Raw genomic sequence first — 22,855 nt, forward strand, 5'->3', positions numbered from 1 at the left:
CAGGGCTTTTACTACCCCAGCTTTCCTCAGACGAAATGCATTGCATAATAGCCAACCTTTCAAGATTTTGTATGCGTGGTGGTGGTAATGTGGGATTTCAGTACAAAAGGATCACAATTCCATGCCTGTGCTTCTGAATGGTATTCCATTTTCTATTCTCAGTGTTGTTGGTGTTCATGTTTGTGTGATGCTATTTGCTTAATTTCTTTCCCATTGATTTCTCCATTGGTTCGAAAATTTTTAAAATTCCCACTACAAATACTAAAAAGAGAAGGAATCTGCCTTCATTGGATTCTGAAGATCACATGGTGCCAAAGGAACATAAAGAGATTATAAATGTGGCAACCTGAAACCTTACCCTTTCAGTTATGCACCTTCCAAAAGGATTATGGCTCTGTGGTTGCTTTGTAATTACCTGTTCATTAAATTTGTATCCTATCAAATGAAAGTCAGCATGACTAATAGCAATAAAAAGCAAATTACAATAGGTAACTGTTTTTCAAAAAGTTAAAACTGGCATAGTTTCTATGTCACACTCAAGTTACTTGAACATGTGGAAGGATCATAATATTACGACTGAAATGATCTTCCCATGCACAAAGGTTAACACTGATTTCTCTTACTATATATTGACATTGGTTGCAATCATTCAGTAATGTTGAGACAGGATCCTCTTAAATGTTCACTAAGTTCTTGCATCAAAAAATGAGGCTCTAATTAACACTGTCTGATGATTAATATGTAGGTATATGTTGCCTCTATTGTCAAATGAGATAGAGCAATTCAAGTTGTATCCAGTCTTCAGTCAGTGCAATGGCAAGATTTTTTTTTCCTGGCTGAAGAATGCTTGGTTCTTGCCTCAACCTCTTTCTCTGGGTTTCTCTTCAGTAATACTTTCATCTGTTGTTGCCTGACACAGCATATGTGACAGAATAGTTACAAAATATTGTATATATAAATTTTGAAAATCAAGATTTTCTTTTCATTAATGTGCTACATTTAAGGGCATTTTGTCAGTAACAAGTAGATATAAAGAATAAATAGTGTATCTCAGTTTAAATACTGTATAATCCGGATAAAAGAGACACCAAGTTGAGCAGCAAGTTGATAATTCCTTCAATTAGTGAGAATAATAGTGCTGTTAGCACAGAAGTTAACGTCCATTAAATATACGATTTGGTGGTAGCATATTCTGTACATTAACATTTTGAATAGAATGTGAATTGTCCTTTCTTGTTTTCCATTCTGAAGGGCAATAATACAGTCTAGCCTGGAACCACAGAGGATTATAGAAGGCAAGAGGAGGCCAGAGGTTAGAATAGCATTTAGATGGTGAAAATGTGTAGCTCATGCTTCCCCTTCTTAGCTCTAGTTTGAGTTGTTTTCTCAGCAGCATAAGTGGAGAAGGGAAGGCCTAGTCTGGGAGGGGGCCCTCAAGAAGGGATCTTCCTTGCCTTGCATAGCCCTGCTTCCCTGCTCCTGCTTGAGAGAAAGAGAAAGCTTCTAAGGCTAGGGTGGGAAAATCAGCTGAGCACAGCCACCTCCAAGCTGCCCTCGCCCCCCAACTTGCATCCGAAAGGCTCCCTCTCAGGCACAAGTGGTAGATTTTTCAGTAGAACTGCCAAACTGAATCACCACCCCAGCACACACATGGGAGAAGATCAGACACTCGAGGCTCCTGCTCTAGAGATCTCTGGATTAGTTTCCATATCCTCTCTGCTGTGCTTCAGAAACTTGAACCCATTTGCACAGAAGCGATTGCTTGACACCCCAGAGAGCCAAACTCCAGTCACCATAACAGCTGCCAAATAGAAAATCCTTGTTCTTCTGTATGGTTTTTCCTGGGATATTGGCTAGAGGAATGAAAAGAAAGGAGGCAGGCTCATCATCTGTCTGGCTCCTCATAGCTGCTTGGCACTTCAGGGCAACCTATCATGGTTTCTTACCATGATAGATTGCTATCACATTTGAACCCACCTGGTATTGTGATATAATGGTAGCATCAATAAATTCTGTTTCTCAGTATCTTTGCTGTAAGCCAGAGTGATAGGAGACAAATGACATGTTTTTAAGCTGGAAAAACATTATCAATAACTAAAATACACTGCTTTTGGGGGGAAAGTTCACAGGGCCTTTTAATATCAGAAAAGTGGAATATAGTGACTTATTGGAGCAATAGTATTAGTAGCTTCTCAATTGTATAGAATTCTTTTGGTAGAAGACATTTATTACAAAAATCTATGTTCAGTTACAATTTCACATAGGTTTCAATTTAATACACTACAGTTTTAAAAGTAGTAAGAGAAAGAAGTAAGACACGTAGTGGAACTTCCCTAAATACTATGTTTAATTTTTTAAAGTCTTTTAGTCGTAAAAGTGTAGTGCATTATTCTTTTCTGTACTTTCCCCATTGTATGTCCTTTGTTTCTTTTCTTGCCTGATGTTTTCTTTCTTTTGTAGGTCACTGATGTTTTGTCTTCTGCTGTTAATTCGTTGCTTTCCGTTTTCTAACCTGTCTAGAGCCTAGAAGAGGAGATAGCATCAATTTTATTTAGTAAGGAGGGTTTTTCCACTAGCATGAAATCTGCCTTCACTTCAGCTACCTTGTGGACAGCAGAGGGCACTGTTGTGAAAGATAATGTACCTTCTGAAAAGCTTTCTGCCTCACCCTTCTCTCAGCTGCTTGAGGTGCTTTTCCACATTTACTTTTTTTCAACATAAACATATATGGAGACAGGGAGAAGGGGTGCTTTAACATGTTAGATAAAACATGCTTTTTATTTTTTAATAAATAGAAAAAATATGAGTTAAAATTAGGGCAGTGAATAATATTGAAGGCTAAGAGCTTTATGGGAGCTGTGCCATGCTAAGCTTATGCATGTCAGATTTTTTTCTCATTCTGATAATGGGGATGGTGTTCGATTGTAAATACTGATACTCCATTACACAGTTTAAGCAAATGTTTAGTGATTCCACTAGCCAGTGAAATTGTTTTAGGTTCTATATTCCTCCCCACCCCCACTATCTTATCATGACCCTAGGTGCATCTTAGAGACTGTGAACAGTCATTTCATCGTGTATATACTGATATTATATTCTACTTGTACCTGATATACTGCCAGGTCTAGCTGGATTGAACCTTACCCTTTTAATTAGTGAAACCCAAATTCTCCATCTTGTCACAGATGCTGTGGTATACTTAATTAAAGACATAGTTACCATTTTCTTTCACTTCTTTCATATTGTCACTTTGAGTGTGTGCATCATTGACTTTTAAAAGCTACATCAGTTAGTATGTCTTGACTGCACATCATAATGAATGTTGCATCTAGTATCAGTTTCTTTAAGATATATTGTAATAAGGGAATATGTTGCATTTGGGGTTTCTAAATGATGGAATGAGTCCCTATATGTTTACATGCCAGTTGTACTAGCATGTTTGAGAGATGGTATTTGTATAGGCAAATTTCATATTCCTTTGGAGGTGCCCAGGAAATGAATATCAGGCATTGCTTCTTTCACAGTTATAAAAGAAGTATCATTTCAGAGGTTTAGTATCAGTGAAACAGGAACTTCTGGCAGAACTTGTAATAGTCCCTTCAGAAGTGCCAGTATATGCAATATAGTATTTGCTCATATCCTATAGGTTCATTAGCTTATTAATCTGTTGAGGTTCTTGCTAGTTTATATTATCGTTTATTGGTACTTTACAATATTTTATTCAAAAAATTTACTAAACAAAGAATTTTTTGGAAAATTGTAAAATATATTATTTTTAACTTGTCCCATGGTAAAGAAGGAAAGATTTCAACTGGAGATGTAGATAATCAAACTAAAGAGGTTTAATTATCCACCAAATGGCACCCTATTTTTTTATTATTTAAACAATCTTGTTTGTGACCTGTCAGAAATAGGAAGATTTTTACTGTATTCTGCACTTAAATTTTCTGGGTTGGGTTCAATTTTAATTAGAAGACCTTAACAGAATCAGTGGGATTTAAAGTGGTTCCTTGTGGGCTCTGTACATCACACATGAGGACTCTGCACCTGCATGGAGACTGTTGTCAAGAAGATTCTACAGCTAAGTGTTAATTTGGTTAGGAGTCTCTCCTTCCTGTTCCCTGCATCTGTGGGAGGGGCTCCTGCCCATTCCCCCAGTTCCTTTACAATCACCTTCATACCTAGATTGAGAAACATTTTCCTCCTCAACTTATGTATATTTTCAGTGTTTATTACATTTCTCTCTCTACCACTTTCCCCTCCTTTTTAACCATCTCCATGAACTTTGTTTTCACTTTTTCCTTGTAAAATCCTAATATACGGGTATATCTCTATATGTAAATTTTCCTACTCACTTTCTCTCTGATCTTTTGCGCCCTTTTACCAGTCCGTTCTCAGTTCTCTCTCTGCCTTCCCCATCTGCCATGATGGCATCAAGGTCATCGTTTAGAAAGTGTGTCCATTGTGGAAGTAAACTTCTCTTTCACGGATGGGCACTCTCTCTATCCTTTCTTGTTTAGGCAAAGGACGTATCATTGCCAGACATTCACAAAACAGGCCTGGAAACAGGACTTATGAAATGAGTGCCATGGCCCTGGAAGCCATGGACTCCAAATTCCTCACCACTCCAAAGAGGATCACATGGCCAAGTGTACAAAAAGACAGCTGCCTCCACCAAGTAGGAGCGTGGATGCCATAAGAGGCCTGTCTACCATAGACACCAAGAACCTGGACAATTCCAACAGAAAGTTCAGATCTAACCTAGAACAACCTGAACACTCAGTATTGAAGATCCAGGCCTGCCAGCATTGGGATTAGAAGGGGAAATACAGGACACCCCTCTCTCACTTCCAACCCAAGCACACTAGGAAGTTGCATTGAGGTGATCCACCTGACCACTTTCAGATGCTTTGGCATCCAGGCCTGTTACCCATATCTCTTCAGAACAGGACACCAGTGCTGGAACCAGACAAGCAGGAATGGAACCATGCCTCTGACTCATCACCAGTGTCTCATTGATCTCCAAAGAGGCTCTAGGGCATCCCACAGGGAATACCATGACTCTCAATTCTAAGAGGACATCCAGCTCTACCAACTTCAACAAAGATCCAGCAACTGCCAGTGACATCCATCCCAGCAGCACCTCTGCAAGCACTTGGTACTTACTAGGCAACACTAATGGCAATCTCTGATGCCACTGATCCTAATACTGGAAAGAGACATTCCATTCATCTTCCAACACCTGTGACCAACTTGGTCATCAGGGAGTCTATGCAGAGCCAATTGCAATGACCTGGACAATGTGGTGAGGTGTATCTACATGGCTTCAATGCTCAGTCTCTAAGTCTCCAGCTACAAGGCACCTATGGCCCACTACCAGCTGTTCTTATGAGACAAAATTGGAGCCATCTGCAATCGTCTGCCAGCTACAGGGAAATGGCTCGGGTGTTCATTCAGAGGCCATCAGGAGGCATGACACTCCACAGGGCTGCAACAGGAGACCTACTACCACACTGAAGAACTCCTCTTTGATGGGGGGGGGGGACTTCTTCACCATGCACATGGATGAGTGCATGGACTCCTTGTAGAAGGCCAGGATGAGAGTGAGGAGGATGAGTTGTCCACCAGACCTCATAAGTGGTTTGGGAGGTCCCAACCTCCTTACTACCACAAGGTCTATGTTGAATGCATGTCTATGTCACAAGCATCCCCCTAGACCAGAAGGCATGACACCGTGGTCCACATCAATCAGAAAAGCACTCAGAAGGGGACAAGCACCATTGCGGACTGCCCTTGCCAGGCAGCCTCCCCCCACCACCAGTTTTGATTACAGTCTCTGTTCCTTCCCACTTGGGAAGTCAGAACATCTGACTCCTGGGTCTTATTGGAGAGAGGCTGCCAGATTGAGTTTGATGCCTTACCACCTCTCAGTGGAAGAAGGAGCATGGCTCTGTCCCTAATGGTCAGAGATCCCTCTTTCTGACCTTTTCCAAGGCTTCAAGTCTTGCTACTTAATGGTGCCAAAATGATGAGAGACTTCAGATGCATCAGTCACTTACCACCCTGAGTTCAGGATGGTCACCCTCCAGAACATCCTACTTCTCTTGCAAGAAGGAATTGGTTCTCCTCAGTCGACTTAAAGGAAACCTTCTTCTGCATTTTGTTGTTGCTAGTCGCAAAGTCGTGTCCAACCCATCGTGACCCCATAGACAACACTCCTTCAGGCCTTCCTGTCCTCCACCATCCCCCGGAGTCCACTCAAGCTCACACCAACTGCTTCAGTGACTCCATCTAGCCATTTGCTCCATTTGCTGCTGTCCCCTTCTTCTTTTGCCATCAAGTGTTCCCAGCATTAGGGTCTTCTCCAGTGAGTCTTTCTCATTAGATGGCCAAAGTATTTGAGTTTCATCTTCAATATCTGGCCTTCTAAAGAGCAGCCAAGGTTGATCTCCTCTAAGATTGACTGGCTTGATCGCCTTGCAGTCCAAGGGACTCGCAGGCGTCTCCGCCAGCACCACAATTCAAAGGCCTCAATCCTTCGGCGCTCAGCCTTCCTTATGGTCCAGCTTTCACAGCCATACCTTGCAACTGGGAAAACCATAGCCTTGACTATATGCACTTTTGTTGGCAGGGTGATGTCTCTGCTTTTTAGTATGCTGTCGAGATTTGCCATAGCTTTCCTCCCAAGGAGTAAACTTCTTTTAATTTCTTGGCTGAAGTCATCTTCTGCAGTGATCTTGGAGCCCAAGAAAATAAAATCTCTCCCTAGCTTCTGCATTACCATAGATCAAAATTATAGACACTTCATATGCTTCCAGATTGGAGATGAGATGTTCTGATTCTCTGTACTCCCCTTGGGGCTCTCAGCTGCCCCCAGGGCTCTCACTAAAGGCATGGCAATGGTCTGCTCACACCTGTGCCTCCAAGGTGCCTCCATACAAGTCTTTCTGTATGTTGATGATCGGTTCCTACTCATGCAGTCTAAAATTGGAACTACTGCACTCCTTTCACACCACCTGCTCCTCTCCCATAGACTCTGGGACTCTGTAGTAACCATGAGAAATCTGTTCTCCACTGCTGTCAGTCATAGGGGCTGCTTTAGCTCATCCTCAGCAGAAGTTCCTCTTCTATCATCTAGAGCATGGGTCCTCAAACTATGGCCTGCGGGATGGATCCAGCCCACCATGGCCATCCATCCAACCTGCGCCACTCTTTGCCACCTGCATGTGCGCTTGCTGCTTGGACAGGGAGGTGGTGGCTTGCTCGCTCGGAGATGGTTTTGGACTTGCTGGGAGATCTCCGAGCGAGCCACTGCCACGCACGCCTGATGCCGCCTCGTGCGTGCCCAACGGCACCTCACTGGCCTGTGCCCCCAGGCACCCCCACCTCACTGGCCCGCAAGAGTCACCACAGCCTTTCAACTGGCCCCCTGTTCAAAACGTTTGAGGACCCCTGATCTAGACCATCTGTATTGATCAATATGGGCACCAAACTCAGCACCAGAGTGACCATTAAGGCCTCATGGCTGTGGACTCATGGTTGTGACTGCAGCAGTGGTTCCCTTCATGAATGTGGTTCCCTTCTGAATGTGGCCCTTACAACTGCGGTTTGTCCACACATTTTGCACATTTGACATCCCACATAAAACACATCTCGACATACTCCCATCTGCCAGGAACAGCCATCACTGGAGGACCGACTCACAATTTGCCAAAAGCTTCTCACCCTCAGAGTTGTTAATCATCATCACCACAGACACATTGCTATCAGGATGGGGAGCACTCTGTGATGACATGAGAAGCCAGGGCACCTGGAATTGGCAAGAAGCCTGCAGACACATCAGTATCTTCAAGATGCTAACCATCCACTGCCTTTCAGGTATCCCTATATGGATGCCAGGTTTAGATAGCCACAGACAACACCACTGTGGGATCCTGTCTGAACAGGCAGGATGGAACATTGTCAATTCCACTGACAAAACTTGTCACCAGTGCATCAACAGAGATATAACTCATATGGCCATCTCAAGCAACACAGTGGCAGACACTGAATTTTGATATGTACAAGTGGCAACTGAGCAGCAGAGCCCTTCAAGAGATTGTCAACACATGGGGTAAACCAACAGTCAACCTGTTTGCCACAGCCCACAACATGGACTGCACAACTTTCTTCTTCTGGGAGGGACAAGGGACCAGCTTCCTGGGAGATGCATTCCTTCTCCACTGATTGGGGACAGTATTCTTCCCCTTCCCCCGATCATGAAGCTGCTCCCAGAGATCAGCAAGGACAAGAAACAATGTATTGTCATCACTCCCTGGTGATCAAGGCAGCTGTGGGTCACTCAAGTTTGCTATGGGACATTCTTCTGTCTCCCTCACAGCCCAGGCCTGATACCATGAGACTGGGAGAAAATCCTCCACCCTGACATGAACATTCTATACCTCATGGCATTGTGCATTACATCATAAACCCCACAGCTGATACTCTGCCACAGGGCTTAGAACCACACATGATGCTGCCCTGAAGCCATCAACAAGAAAGTCTTACCTAGCTAAATAGCAGGCATTCACGACCTTCACATGAAAGGACCTCCTTATTCCATAGAATACCATGATCAACCACATCTCTGATTCCCGTGCATGTCCTTTCAAAAAGATCTAAAGCACTCTTCTGTCTGCTCAGAGGTTAGCAGCCTGGATCATGAATATAATCTCCCTTGCCTACAGGATGGCTGGTCCACAACTCTTGGTCCTTCAAGGGTTTACTCCACATAAGTGATAGTGATGTCCACAGTCCTCCCTGCCAGGAGTACCTTTGCAGAGCAGATGCATAGTCCACATCCTCCTAGTTCATCAAACACTATAGGCTAGATATCTGTATAAGGGCAGACTGCTTCTTCAGTGGAGCAGTCCTCTCCACAATTACCTAGTGACAACACCATCTCACTGTTCTCTCAAGGTTAAGCTTGCTAATCACCTATATGTGTGATGCACAGAGACCACAAAGAAGAAAGTCTGTTTGCATACCTGTAACTCATTCTTTGAGTGGTTATCTGTGCATTCACACAACTGGCCCTGATTGGTATCAAACCGAAAACAGCTTTTCCCACTCTGCACAGGGCACAGCTGCCAGACCAGGGTGGTACAACACCCCTCCCTCAGTCCTGGGACCAATAGGCAATCTCAGTGAAACTGAGGGAATGGGCAGAAGCCCCTCCCATAGATGCAGGAAGCAGGAAGGGGAGGGGCCTCTGCCCAAGTTAATGCTTAGCTGTAGAATTTCGCTTGCAAAGAGCCCATATGTATGAATGCACAGATGACCACTTGAAGAACAACAGTTACAGGTAAGCAACCTGACTTAGTTCTGACTTAAGCCCCATTGCCTTAAATGGGTCTGATCTATGTATGATTTAAGTCTGAATCCAAGACACAGTACATTTTCAATACGCTTATCTCTGGGTACTTCTTTATATGCTGCTTTAACAAAACTGCCAATAATTTGTGTTTCTGTGCTATTTGTGTAATAAGGAAATCAGATGTTTGTGTCAACAAGTGTAGATAGTTGTATTTATATGTCTTCTGGTTGCTTTTGTTTCACAGAAATTTAATTCCCAAACAGAAGAGCCTTCCAGTGGAACCAGCAGGACTATTAAGGTTCTACTCTTTTGCCATAGACCATTGACCTTTGACATTTCAGAATCATCATTCTTTCATTCCTTTGTTTTCCCCCATTTAACCATTACAGTCATCTTTATTCTTTATGTGACCTGAATCACCCATCACTGTTTTATGTTCGTTATTTTATTTATTCATGTGTTCTACTTTTTGTTTTTCCTCATCCATTTGTTTTGTGCAGAGTTCGCATGAGACTCTGAACGTAGTGGAGAAGAAGCAGGCAGAGGTTGGGACAGAAGAGGCAGTAGTCAAAGACGATACCAACAGAGGCAAAGTAGAGGTTGTCTCTGATGGGGAAAATCTGAAGATGGAGCATCTGACAAAAAAGGACTCTTCATCACTGTCATCAGATAGCAGCAGTAGTGAGAGTGAAGATGAAGTAGGAGAATATCAGCCACACCAACGGATGACTCAGGACACCATAAAAGAAGTAGAAGAAAATGAAAATATAAAAGAGAAGGAGGAATGCAAAACAGAGGCAGTAGTGCGTGTGGAAATTTCACAGGAAGTCAGCCCACTGCAAGTGACAGCTGGGCATACACAAGTGACAGAAACTTTGCTCAAGACAAATGAAGTGTCCACAAAAACATCTGGAGAGGCAAACCTGACAAATCTGGATAAACAAGGTCCAAAAGAAGAGAGTGAGGAAGAGCAGTTGAAAGTAAATGGCGAGACATCACATATTGACATTGATGTCTCACCACAGATAATTTGTTGCTCTGAGGTAAATGGTAGATGAGGAAAGGACCCTAGATTAGATGCTTCATCATAGGGTTAAAAATCTCTGCCTTTCTTCTTCTCTGTCTTCCTCAGGTTTTCACTCAGATTCAAATCTGAAAGCAGGGGGGTGGGGTAGAATTGATAAGACAGTCAAATTATGCCTTTGGTCATGGTTTTTCTCCATCCAGTGTGCTTTCCCAGAAGAACAAACTTGCCTGGGACTGTTTCATCTTTTTAGCTTCTTAATGTTACGGTTTTTGTTTGCATGTATTAATTTGTTTGAGTCTTGTCTTGTCTAGTTTGTTAGTTGTTTATGACCCAACAATAACTTGTAAAATTGGAATCATGAAGTTATTAGTCTTGTGAGTGAAGTGAAAACAGGAAAAACACATAAATATAATATTCTTCTTAAATTCCACAGATTCCTTTTTTTACTGTCTTCCGTAAGATACTTTATGAAATGGTTGCATAGATGTTGATGAAACACATGGACAGGGTTGTCAGAATGCACACTGAGTGCAATCCAGCATCATGGGATAGTCAGCATTAGTATATTTCTTTGTTTTGGTGAAAAGCCTTTACAAAAACCATTATTATTTTATATTAGTTGCCTGTAATCTTCTGGAGGCATGAACTTATTGCAGTAGATACGAACATCAAATTAATCTGAGCCAAGATCATCTGGCCAGTGTGGTGCAATGGTTAGCGTGTTGTACCAAGACTCAGGAGATTTTGGTTCTAGTTCCCACATGGCCATGAAACTCACTGAGTGACTTTAGGCAGTCACTGACTCTCAGCCTAATCTACTTCACAGGGTTGTGATGCTGTAATGGAAAGGGGAAGGATTATGTAAGCTATCTTTGGTTTCTCACTAGAGTAAAATTGGAGGAATATAAATCAGTTTACTGGTTGGTCTGCTGTGATAATGTAAAGTGTGCTAAGTTTTACAGTCTGGATGCTGATGTGTGTCATGATTTTCATTTTCAGTTAGAAGTTCCTTTGAGAAATCTTTTAAAAATAATTCAGTACCTTGAAGCAAGTTCATATATTGCTACGTGCCATATGCTTTACTTTTTATGACCTTTGAATCCATAGTTTTCTGTGTCTTTCTGAATACTAGCCTCCCGTGGTTAAAACTGAGATGGTGACCATTTCAGATGCTTCACAGAGAACTGAAATATCCACCAAAGAAGTACCAATTGTTCAAACAGAGACAAAAACTATCACGTATGAATCTCCCCAGGTACAGATAATGCATGATTTCCAATATATTTTTAGAATACATCAACAATATTGTGCACATAATATAAGAGGGTATTGCCATATGCTTGAAAAAAATAACTTTATGCTAGATGTATTTATTAAAATAGGGGTTTAGAAGTTAAGCTGGTAACATTTTGTGATTACTGTATCATGTGTTGGTTCCCTCCCCACCTACTTATGCTTTCCAAGTAGATCAAGACAAACACTTTCTAACTAAACTCTTCATGAAGTTAAAGTGGCAGCCCAGCATGGTTTGTAATACAAAAGAAGGAAGGGTATTTCATAAGTCAGTAACCATAAACAACAGTGTAATTAGAATACTGGATGTTAAGGAAATGTGACAAAATGATGCAAAGCTGATTCCAAACTAAATACCCCTCCTTATTCCCAAACCCAGAGGAGTTGTTTGCATCTTCAGATTCATTTTTCTGCATATGGGCCAATTGCCAAGAACATCTGATGCTTCTCAATTGGTCCAGTGCTTCAACACTGGGCATTTTTTGTTTAATGCACCCCACCCATCTCTCAGTGGTCAGCTGAGTTTTATTGAAAATATCTGTTTCTCCTTGGTTGCCTGTCTTATGTGGGTGCTGGTTGGTCTTGGCATTTCAGCTAAACATTTCAAATGTACCTCCTCTTCTTCTATTTCTGAATCTGAGGCAACAACCTTTGAAGACTGCAGTATGTGAGAAGAGGCCCCAGTCCCTATGTAACATTTCATGAATCCAATGTACTTAATATGTCATGATAGATACACAGAAGTACATGCATATATTTAATATGTAATATACATACATTACAAGGGGGTGTACACGTAGGTGCCTTGCTAAATTAGACTGAAGATGACTGACATGCTTTGGTCATCTGTGCATTCACCCATCCTGCCCACCAATGCCATGTCAGTGTCGACAGCTTCAGAATCATAGTTTTCCTTCAGGCCTGTATTGAGATGGTATGGGTCAGTCATTCACTGGCCTTCTTCCCTGGTTTCAAAGCCGTAACATTGGTCCTGAAAGAACTGGGGAAAATGGCAGGAGCACCTTCTAGATAGACCAAGGGAAGGGCAAGGAGGAGTTCTGTCAGATTAAGTCTAGCTTGGAAAATCTTCACAACAACATGCCCTACGTAGATGCAGGCCCATATGTATGAATGCACAGATGACCACTTGAAGAATGTCAGTTACAGGTAAGCAGCTTTACTTTATCTCTGGGATTTACTTTTATTTCTGCCATTCCGATTTTAGCTGCCTGAGAAAGGAGTTAATGATGATTTATTATAACTATTTTCTACCTTCCTTGGATACAAAAACTTCAAAGGCAGCACACAAGAAAAATGATAATAAAATCACAAGAAATGATATCATCAACTAATTAAACATATATGCAAAACTGTCAGTGGTTAAAGATGATCTTGGGTGAGGAAAGTCCAGCTGGAACTGGAATGGGTTTCTGGACAATCTTCCTCTCCCTCCCTCTTTCCTAGAATCTTTTCCACTAGGGTAGTTGATTGTTGATGCCCTGTAAAGGAGAGGAATCTAGCCCTGAGGTCATTGTTACTTGCTTCTCTTCCTCTCCTGGAATATTTTCTACAAGGGAGTGGATAAGTGATGCTCTCTTGGATGAGGAGAGGGCAAATACAACCTGGGATGGTCCCTGTTGTTGTCTTTGCTTGCATTTCTCTGATTCATTTTGTCTATTGTTCATTTCAAATGGTCCTTTCCAGTAACATGGATGGTAACAGAACATTATGGATGTTTATTTGTAAAGCAGGTAATTTCCATATATAGGAATAGCTGAGTAGTGATGCTTTGATTTAGTTAGAATTGTCCTGTTTTGTTTTTATTCTTTAGTTTGATGGCAATGGTGATGCTGGTGTGCTTTTGAGTGCACAAACGATCACTTCGGAATCTCTTTCTACAACCACAACCACACACATCACTAAGGTAAAACGGTCACTCTGGATTGGATTGGATTGGATATAAATTACTGAGTACATTTTGTGTTGACTATTCAAACACTAGAAGTGAATTAATTTGATAGTGGTATTTTCTGTATGGTTCTTCTTGTTTTCAAGGATTTTTGGAGTTAACCCTGCAAAACATAAATTCTCAGATGCTTAATAGAAGACAGCAACTTGTTAGGAAAACTTTTCATATCCTGACCAACCCTTTCTGCTAATGGTGAAAGAAAATATGCAGAGGAGGAAAGGTCTCACTTTTCAAATGTTGCTAAAGCTCTGGGGAAGGAAACTAGAGACCAACAAGTAACAGTTACAAGTTCCTGGGATGGCAGGTGGATGAGAAAACTAATGAGAGAGGGGTTTTTCTGCACAGTATTCCATACAGCACAGTTCAGAATTCTCCTTATGTATTTTTAAGGGTGGTGACTTGTTGCTTCTGATGTTTTGAATGGGTCTTCTGTGTTCTTGATCTATATTTCCTGGGCCTCTTAGTCATCTTTTTTCCTGATATGACAAATTCAAAGAGAATCCTATTGAAAAGAAGCTATGGATGAGTGCAGTAAATGATGTCATTCACCTGCAGCAGAGCATTTTCAGCAGGTGCATTTAGATAGGGGTTAGGAAAATATGGCTGTATTGATCTGTGAATGAGAAACAGGATGCAGTTTTTCCTTCATGCGGCCAAACACTGTACTGGGTGGGCATTCTAATTCTGCTTGACCCTGCACTGTTGGAGTGCCTGCCTGCCTGTTTCTCTCTCACTGTCGCACACACATTCTGTAGTTTCCATTGCATTGTCAATGGTGATAGAAACTTGACATGAAACATCTGTACCACTGCCTCAGCAAATTCACTGTACTGGGGGCTTAAGTAACACTTTTTTCCTTGTGAATCCCGTAGACAGTAAAAGGTGGTGTTTCTGAAACCAGAATTGAGAAACGGATTGTTATTACTGGAGATGCAGACCTTGACCATGATCAGGTGAGACACAGAATGTATACTGCTCTGTTTTCCAATATTTTGTCCATTGTGAAAGAATGGATGGGGTTTTTTTCTTGGAAAGATATGCTCTAACTGCTAAAAAAGTGAGCAATATTAAGAAATTGATTCTTATTTAAATTAATTTATATAACATTTCACTTACAAATAGATCAGCTTAGAGTGGGTAAAAAAAACCCAAATAACTAACACTCACTGAATTATTTTGATTATAGCTTGCCTGTTTGTCATATGGTGCTGCACTAAAGCTTAATGGACAAATCAGCCAAGCAGGGGCTTCATTTTCATTTCTTAATTGTAATGCACCAAGACATCTTTGTAAATGTAATTTCAGTTTTTGATGTGCCTGTGTCAGGTTCAGTCTCTCCTTGAAGCCTGAAATTAAGCAGTAGCATTAGGCATGAGGGCTCTCTGTCCTGGCACATCTGTAGCTGGGAAATCTGAAAAGGTCAGATAACATCTTGGCTGTAATGAAATGGAATTTATAATATCTCAAGAGCTCAGTACCTTCTTTTGGGTTTGTATAAAGAATATGGGGCCCAAAGGTAAGTTCTTTTTTAGGGATGGATTACATTCATTTGTTTTTAATATATGTTCCTTGTTCAGCTTAGAGAATGCTTCTTCATGTAAAAATGTGTTTGTATGCAGTATTAAATTATCATCATTTCAGTAAATATCTAGCAACTTGTAGTGGTAATGTATTGTTTCTTGAATCCATGTTTGTTTCTGATGTATCCACCCTCTTTCTCTCTCTGTGTGTTCTGGAGAATTATTCCCTTGTCTTCCATGTTCAATTACTAAAAATAGTTTAAGGAACATCTCTGTTCTTGTTTTTTTAATTAATGAAGATTAGCATTTTAAGTATATAACAAGTTATTGCTATTCACTTTGGTTTATTTCCTACTGAAAATTTCCAGTGTGCTCTGTCAAAGCAAACCCAATACAGATTTTGTTTACCTCTGAACTGTGCTTTCAAAAGATCTATGGGGAAAGATACTAATTGGCCACTGCTTACACTTTCCTCATCAACAAGTAAAGTTGTTCAAGGAAGAGTACCAACTGCTGCCTTGAGGCAGAACTGCCTATTGCCTTGGCAAACACATATTCCCAAACCTACAATTCCTGTGGCAATGTGAATGTGATGGGGGTGGTGGCAGGGGGGAAGACATAGAAGACAAATTATGGAGAATGGGGATACTTAACTCTTCCCATGACCACTGATATTTTCTTCTCTCAGGACATTTCCTATAAATTTGCATTTCAAGACACCCATGGGACACATTTACACAGGAAGATCAGCACAGTCTTCCTGCCTACTGATTCCCCCTTGCCATCAATTGTTATATTATTGCTGCTAAATAAATAAATACATATATTTAACACATGTAGAAGCACAAGGCCATAAGGATGAATACTAGATACAATGGTGCCTCATACTTCAAACTTAATTCCTTTCAGGATGCTGTTTGAACTCTGGATCAACTTTCCACATTAGAAATAATGGAAATACTCCATTCCCAGACCCTAAACAATACCTAATAAACAATAAATTCAGCCTCCTGAAACAAATTAAGTTTGAAGTAGTAATGTTATGTTAGTACATTTACTTAGTGAGGAGTGGTTATATACAAGGTATGATCAAATAATATGGTGACTCTTTAAATTTAAAAATTATTACAGTAGAAGACACATTGCCATTAATCCCCCTCAAAATACTTCCCCTTACTTCAAATGCACTTATCTCATTGTTCTTGCCACTTTCTGAAGCATTTCTGGAAGTCCTCTTTTATGAGTGTCTTTAGTTGTCATGGCTGCCTTGATGTCCTGAATCATTTCAAAACATTTACCTTTCATGGTCATTTTGACTTTGGAGATGAGTCAGAAGTCGCACAGTGCCAGATCTGGTGAATAAGGTGGATGAAGATACACCGTAATATTTTTATTTGACAGAAATTGCCATACCAGAACTGATGTGTGTTTTCAATCTAATCTGTATGAGGTTTGACTAGAAAACAGAGTATACTTGTTTTAAATAAACACTAAGAAAATATTCAAAGTCTACTCTACCACTCAAACTTACAAAATAGGTCTACTTAGTATTTCTTTGTTTTAAGTTTTTGTGCAGCAATATCCTCCATATCTCCAGCTCTCTCTTTGAGCAGAGACGACAGTGATGGATGGCCTACAAAGTTTCTAAATAAATAAAATAATTCTGTTTCAGGAAGCATAGTGCTGGTAGCTTAACTAGCCATTTCCCACCAGGCTAACTCTTCATTTTAATACCTGTAGCTGTTCAACCAGTTCATTTTAAAATTTATGTAGGCATTGGCACAAGCCATTAAAGAAGCCAAAGAACAGCACCCTGACATGTCTGTAACAAGAGTGGTGGTGCATAAGGAAACAGAACTTGAAGAAGAAGGAGAATAAGGTAAGAGCCCCCAACTCTCAATAAACTGCAAACAGCTTTGACAGTAATATAAGAAGCCTTCGTATATTATGTACTTTGAAATGCTGTGTATTAGAGTTGAGCATAAGAAAGCCTATCTGCCCAATGTTCTCTTCCATGTTTCTGCTTGGAATATTTGTATTCTAAAGTTTGAATTCTTCCAATTTGGAGCCTCGATATAAGAAAAGCAAATTGGAAAAAACAAAGAATGTAGGAACTAAGGCATGGGAAGCAGAAACTGAGAATATAACTACAGGGAAAGAAACTGCAGGGAACCAACGGGAAGGTTGTTGGTCAGTAGAAAGTCCAGTTTGAGCATTAGGATTCAAATTATTCTGGAATGGGTTTTGCACCTCTCAAAAGTTCAGGTTTGCAGATCTCTCACTGTCACTAAATGTTCAGGTGGTAAGAAGTTGCATTGGCATGGTTATACTTCCTGCACCAGTTGAAACCTTTCCTGCATTGTTCTAATTTGGCAATAGTTACCCATGCCGTAGTTACCGTATAGTTTGATTATTGCAATATACTCTGCATGAGACTAACTTGTAAGATTGTCTGGAAGCTTTATTTCATTTGATGCAAAATGCAGCAACTAGACTGCTAATCAGTGCACAGTATAGAGAGCACATACCTCAGTATTGAAATCCTGCACTATTTGTGAGGCTCAATGCAAGGTGTTGTTTTTAACTTTTAAAACAATCAGCTTTTTTTTGTTTATATCTTGTATACTGTCCAATAGCCAAAGCTCTCTAGGTTATTTACAGAAGTCCATTAAAATACAATCTAGGTCAGGGATGGGACATGTGTGGGCCTTCCTGAACTGCAACTGTTATCAGCTCTAACCAGTATAGCCAATAGATTGAGTGGTGAGCATTATGGTACAACTACATCTAGAGGACTACACATTCTCAACCATGGCTTAGGGCTTGGGTATCTAAGGGGGACTACCTGTCTCAGTTTAGGCTTCCAGGTTATTCAGATTTGCAGAAGAAGCACTTTTGAGGATACCCCAGTTTGCAGAAGTCCATTTGTTGGGCATTCAGGAAAGGGTCTTCTTCAGTGTCTTTAGAATTCCTTTCCTTAGAATTACAGTTGGACTCTACTGTCTTATTTTGGAAAAGGTGACAAGACACATTTCTTAAAAGGGGCCTTTGAAATCATTTTCAGTGTTTATTGTGGTTTTAATATTTTAAATGGTTTTACTGGTTTTGTTTAAATAATCTTTGCACTCTCTTGATGTCTTTTAACAGAAAAGCAGTATAGAATGAAGGAATGAATAAACAAACTTTGGATCAGATAATATGTAGACATTGCAGTTGGAAAAGAAGCATATGAAAACAAAAGAAATTGTGTCTCTCAACTGAGAACACTGATAAAATATTTGGTAGTGATGTGCTAAATGTTTGGGCTGGAGAAAAGAGGCACACCAGGGCACCAATTAGACAAATTTTCTTTCTTCAAACTTCAAATTGTAGATTTTTGCAAGCCACTTACAATTCATCAAATGGAGGAAATGTTCCAAGAGAAACCAGAAGTCTCACTTGGAATGCAGACAGTTATACTGCCTCAAATGAACTTTTTAGAATGTAATCCTTTGGTTTTTAATGTAGGGATAAAACTAAACCCATTATTGTCAAATTTCATTGTTGAATTTTGAGTTGTGGGAATTCTCTATCCATTTTGGACTGGATACGAACTTACTGGACTTCTCATGTTTCCTAAATAGAGATGGTAAATAGCCTAGAAGTTTCTAGATTTTGATGCATATCAAGGTCACAAGCACAAGTATGAGCACCTGGGCCATAAACTTCTGAAAAGGCTCATGCCTGATGGGTAGAGGTCAGCAATTCACTGTTGTGTTCTCTTTCCCTTTTAATGAGGATGAGTAGCAGTGTGGGCAGCAAGAAGGTCCTAATTCCTATCTCTAGGACAACTAACTCTGAATCCCAAGGTGGTCCTGGGAATGCCGCAAGCCTTAGCATCATGGGCAGTATAATGATCCAGAGAGACACCTCCTGCTTCAAAACCACAGAACACTCTGTGGCCTAGCAGTGCCACTGTTCTCACTGGTATTGCAGAGTAATCAAGGATATTAATAAATCAGCAGGGAGATTTCCAACTCTGCAGGTCACTGCAGTCTGTTTCAAGGCCCACAGCATTACAAGGCCTGCCTTGCTTCAAGCCTCTTGAGAAATATAGTTCCTATATGCTACAAAAGACTCCTTGGAGCGGATTATAGTCTGAATTATAGTGATTGGGCCCTGTTACTACTGTTATTCATTACATTTCTTTATTGCCTGTAGCGAAAGCTCTCTTGGTGGTTAACAACATAAAGTAACCCATCAAGATTTCAACCAGGCCTGACCCTTCTGAGCTTCCAGGATTAGGCAGGATCAGGCACTTCAGGGTATATGGATGCTTTCAGCAATGTGTGCCCCTTCTAGGATTGAATGACAACAGTGGCAACAAGAAGCAAGTCACCATGCTTTAGGCTGGAACTTGCTCCAATGTCTCTGAAAAGGGAAACATTTTTTCCCATAACAATGGTTAGGCTGATAGGCATTGGCATGCCGCTACAAACGTAGTGGTGCTATTTATAATTGCAGAGTGAAGTGAGCAGATTCTGCTTGGTTCCCAGTTTTAAGCAATGGTGTGGTGGTGGTGTTTTTGTATGTACGAGTATGTCTGCACATGCAATTGGGTGGCTGCTTAAACACTGAGGAAAGCTGCTGTTCTGGAAAGGGAGGCTTAATGTTCTTTGAGGTCAGGAAAGTGTAGCTTGTGGATATGACTGGAAAAAAAGCAAAAAAAAAAAGTTGAGGAAAAAGACGGCAATGGCATTCTGGCCGAAAGGATGTTTAATAGCCTTCAACACTTAGGATAAATGTAAGAATTACACTAAATTGTTTGCTTTCTTTAGAATTATGAAGATTTGTGACTATGAAGAGCTTCAGTCATTCCAAGTCAGTGTCCCTGCCACTATTTCACTGAATTTACCCAGCTTGGCACCAGTGGCCAGACATCTCCAGAAGAAATCACCAATACCATACCTTATCTTTTCTCATCCTATAACATGTATGTCTTTATTTTTATAACCACTTCTTAACATTCTTGGCTTTTTATGAGGTTTAGAAATTTATTACTTTGTTTGCACAATTCCCAGCCATTTTTATATAACTTGATTTCCTGATTGCATGAAAGTGAACACAAATATTTAGTATGCACTGTTCACTTGAGTAATTGTAATATGCAGGAAGGAGAAAATTGTTGACTAATTTAGATATAGCCTCTTCAGAAATATTTCAAATAAAGCTTCTTACTGGAATAACTTAGTTTTTTTCAGATTATTCAGGTAAATGAAATGTCAAATAATATAAAAGATACATTCTTTTTATTAAAAAAATTGCAAAGCTTTCCTATAATTTGGTAGGAAACATAAATTAAAATTTGTATGGATTTTATACAGACTCCTTGTAACATTCTCTTTTCTGAGGGTCTCCCACTCTGAGGGGAACTGGTGCTGTTATAATATAGAAAGAGAGTTATAAAGTTGTTTCTACTGACTGAGCACTGTTCTAATAACCTTTATGCACTTCACTGCCATTGTTCAGTCCCTTGGTAGACACTTCGTGGTCTCCAGCATTCTGGACAAGGTTGGAAGGACTTTGTTCTCTTCTCTTCCAACAAAGATAATCTAGGCAGCTTAAAACCTTAGTGCTTTTCTCTTAATATGTCAAATGTCAAACACATTGATTACATGCAGAAATGTTTGTATTGCATAAGCAACTCATGATCTCCCTGTTATGACTGACACTTTTGTTGAACAGTTACCTGTTTTGAAGTAGTTCACCTAAAGGCAACTGCAGGTTTTACAGACACTGAGGAGCCATGGATGCAGCCTAGGGCCCATCATGGGAACCAGTTCTGTAGAGTGAGGCTGCCTGCCGCTGAGGAAGTCTGTATGAAAACCTGTTAACTGTATCTCTTCTCTCATCCAGCCGTTCACCTTATGTATAGTTAAGATGCCATATTAAAATTACAGCAGCTTGAAGTTGTATTAAGTGATATTTTGCTTTCTGTATTACTATTATAAATAAAGTTTGTTTATTCTCTAAATTTTACTACTATTAATTAGTCATTTGAAACAAAATATATTTTGAGTCTATGAATACGGTTGGAAAATACTGCGTAAGTTTATCATGTGGGAGTTAAACACATTGTTAGGAAAATTATTTGGTTGCATTGTTTAAATATATGTTATCAAAGTTCATTGCTCACGCTTTTTCAAAATAGTACAATAAAATGCATCCTCTTTTCATTTTTACTGGCAAAGAAATACACATACATATAGACAAAGTACTGTAAAGGAATTAAATTCTACCACTTTAAGGTCTGCATAATTCTAATTCTTCAGCCTGTTTCTGTATTCTCTTTGTGTCTAAAGAACATTAGGCCAGATCTAGACTAAGTTACTTGCACAGTTCTAATTTTAAAAATTCAAGAGTGATTACATTTTCACATTGAGTTCAGTGAGAATCTTAAGTGCAGCTAAGTCTAGATGGAACCCATTCATCTTCAGTCCCAGAACCACTCTCATCTATAGTTTCTGATTCACCATATCTCTGACTCTTTTGGCTGAAACTATTAATCCCATAATAAATACTGCAGCATTTCTGTTGTCTGTACTTTACATAGTTTCAGTTGTTATACTTTACATTAAGAATTTGTGCAAATATTCTTTAGCACCGATGACATCTGCTTTCCTCATAACCCTACTATCATATTAATCTCAGTCCTTTGGTTGCAGTGGAATGACTGCTGAAATGTAAGGGCTGGATAAGAATCTTGCTGCCAGGAAAAAGCACAAATTTTGAAATGAGCAAATGGAAGATTGATGTTCTAGAGAGATGGGGAAAGTAGACAATTACTGACATTACAAAAAGTGTCCAACAGGTGCCCATAGTGTCACAACTACATTACACGAGAGAGTTCAACAGCAAGTAGAAAAAATGCATTCCATGAACAACCTCCAATTTGACATACATACTAGGTTCCCAGCTGTATTCCTTTGCAGCTATAGTGTTACAAAAACAATGAGAACCCACATACATCTGTACAACTTTTAAGAAATATATCAGGTTTTAAAAACACATAGCCATTTAATGCAGGAAAGCAGCAGCTTTTATATTTTAATTTGTATCTTTTACTGTTTTGTATAAGTGTTTCATTTCACTGTTTGTATTTCCAGACATATGATTGCAGAGATTTCAGAAAGTGGTAGGAAAATGGAAAATAAACAGACAAAAAGTCCATATATCCATTTTGTGTGTGATTTTTTTTCAAGTAGTTTATCACATGAAACCATATTTTAAATAGAGTTGTGGAAAGCCGTTATGAGGAAGTAAAATAATTAAAACTTCCTTTTTAAATAGCTGTTCATTTATGCCTCTTGTAACCAAGTCTTCATAACTCTTTTCTCACCAATATCCACTTTTATATAACAGCAAGCTGTTCTTAAACTAGTGGAATAGATAGTAGATGATGAACCTGTATCTTGAAGTAAAATTGTCTATGAAGTTACCAGTTTTTTACTGACCTTGGTTTTCTTTTGGAGTTCCTCAATTTGTTGTATTTGGAATAGTACCGAAGGACTGCATTTGCGGGATTATTGGCCGGAGCCAACTCCTTGTTCACTGAAAAGGATAAAAGTGGTTAATTTGCAGCAGCAGGGTTGAAAGGAGACTGGCAAGATGGCAGTTGGAGATGATAGGATAATGTGCTCATTTGAATGTTT

The 22,855-nt window shown here is 39.9% G+C and overlaps 1 protein-coding gene across 10 annotated transcripts in view; it reads left to right on the forward strand.

Moving 5' to 3' along the window:
• Positions 1-22,375, forward strand: part of EPB41L2 (erythrocyte membrane protein band 4.1 like 2) — a 108,070-nt gene extending 85,695 nt beyond the window's left edge. For 4 of the 10 annotated variants that reach the window (XM_044424639.1, XM_044424629.1, XM_044424668.1 and 1 more), the window contains 7 exons: positions 9,600-9,653; positions 9,856-10,398; positions 11,515-11,637; positions 13,507-13,599; positions 14,517-14,597; positions 16,938-17,043; positions 19,982-22,375. In XM_044424639.1, coding sequence (XP_044280574.1) covers positions 9,600-9,653; positions 9,856-10,398; positions 11,515-11,637; positions 13,507-13,599; positions 14,517-14,597; positions 16,938-17,042 — 999 coding nt within the window. In that variant the 3' untranslated portion in view covers position 17,043; positions 19,982-22,375. Of the gene's footprint in view, positions 1-2,520; positions 2,689-9,599; positions 9,654-9,855; positions 10,399-11,514; positions 11,638-13,506; positions 13,600-14,516; positions 14,598-16,937; positions 17,044-19,981 lie in introns of all 10 variants that reach the window. The other 6 variants (XM_044424678.1, XM_044424649.1, XM_044424695.1 and 3 more) reach the window with 4 other exon arrangements.
• The last annotated feature ends 480 nt before the right edge of the window (positions 22,376-22,855 follow it).

This window comes from Varanus komodoensis, unplaced genomic scaffold (assembly GCF_004798865.1).
Source record: "Varanus komodoensis strain SLA01 unplaced genomic scaffold, ASM479886v1 scaffold1, whole genome shotgun sequence".
In the NCBI taxonomy this organism is placed as follows: Eukaryota; Metazoa; Chordata; class Lepidosauria; order Squamata; family Varanidae; genus Varanus; species Varanus komodoensis.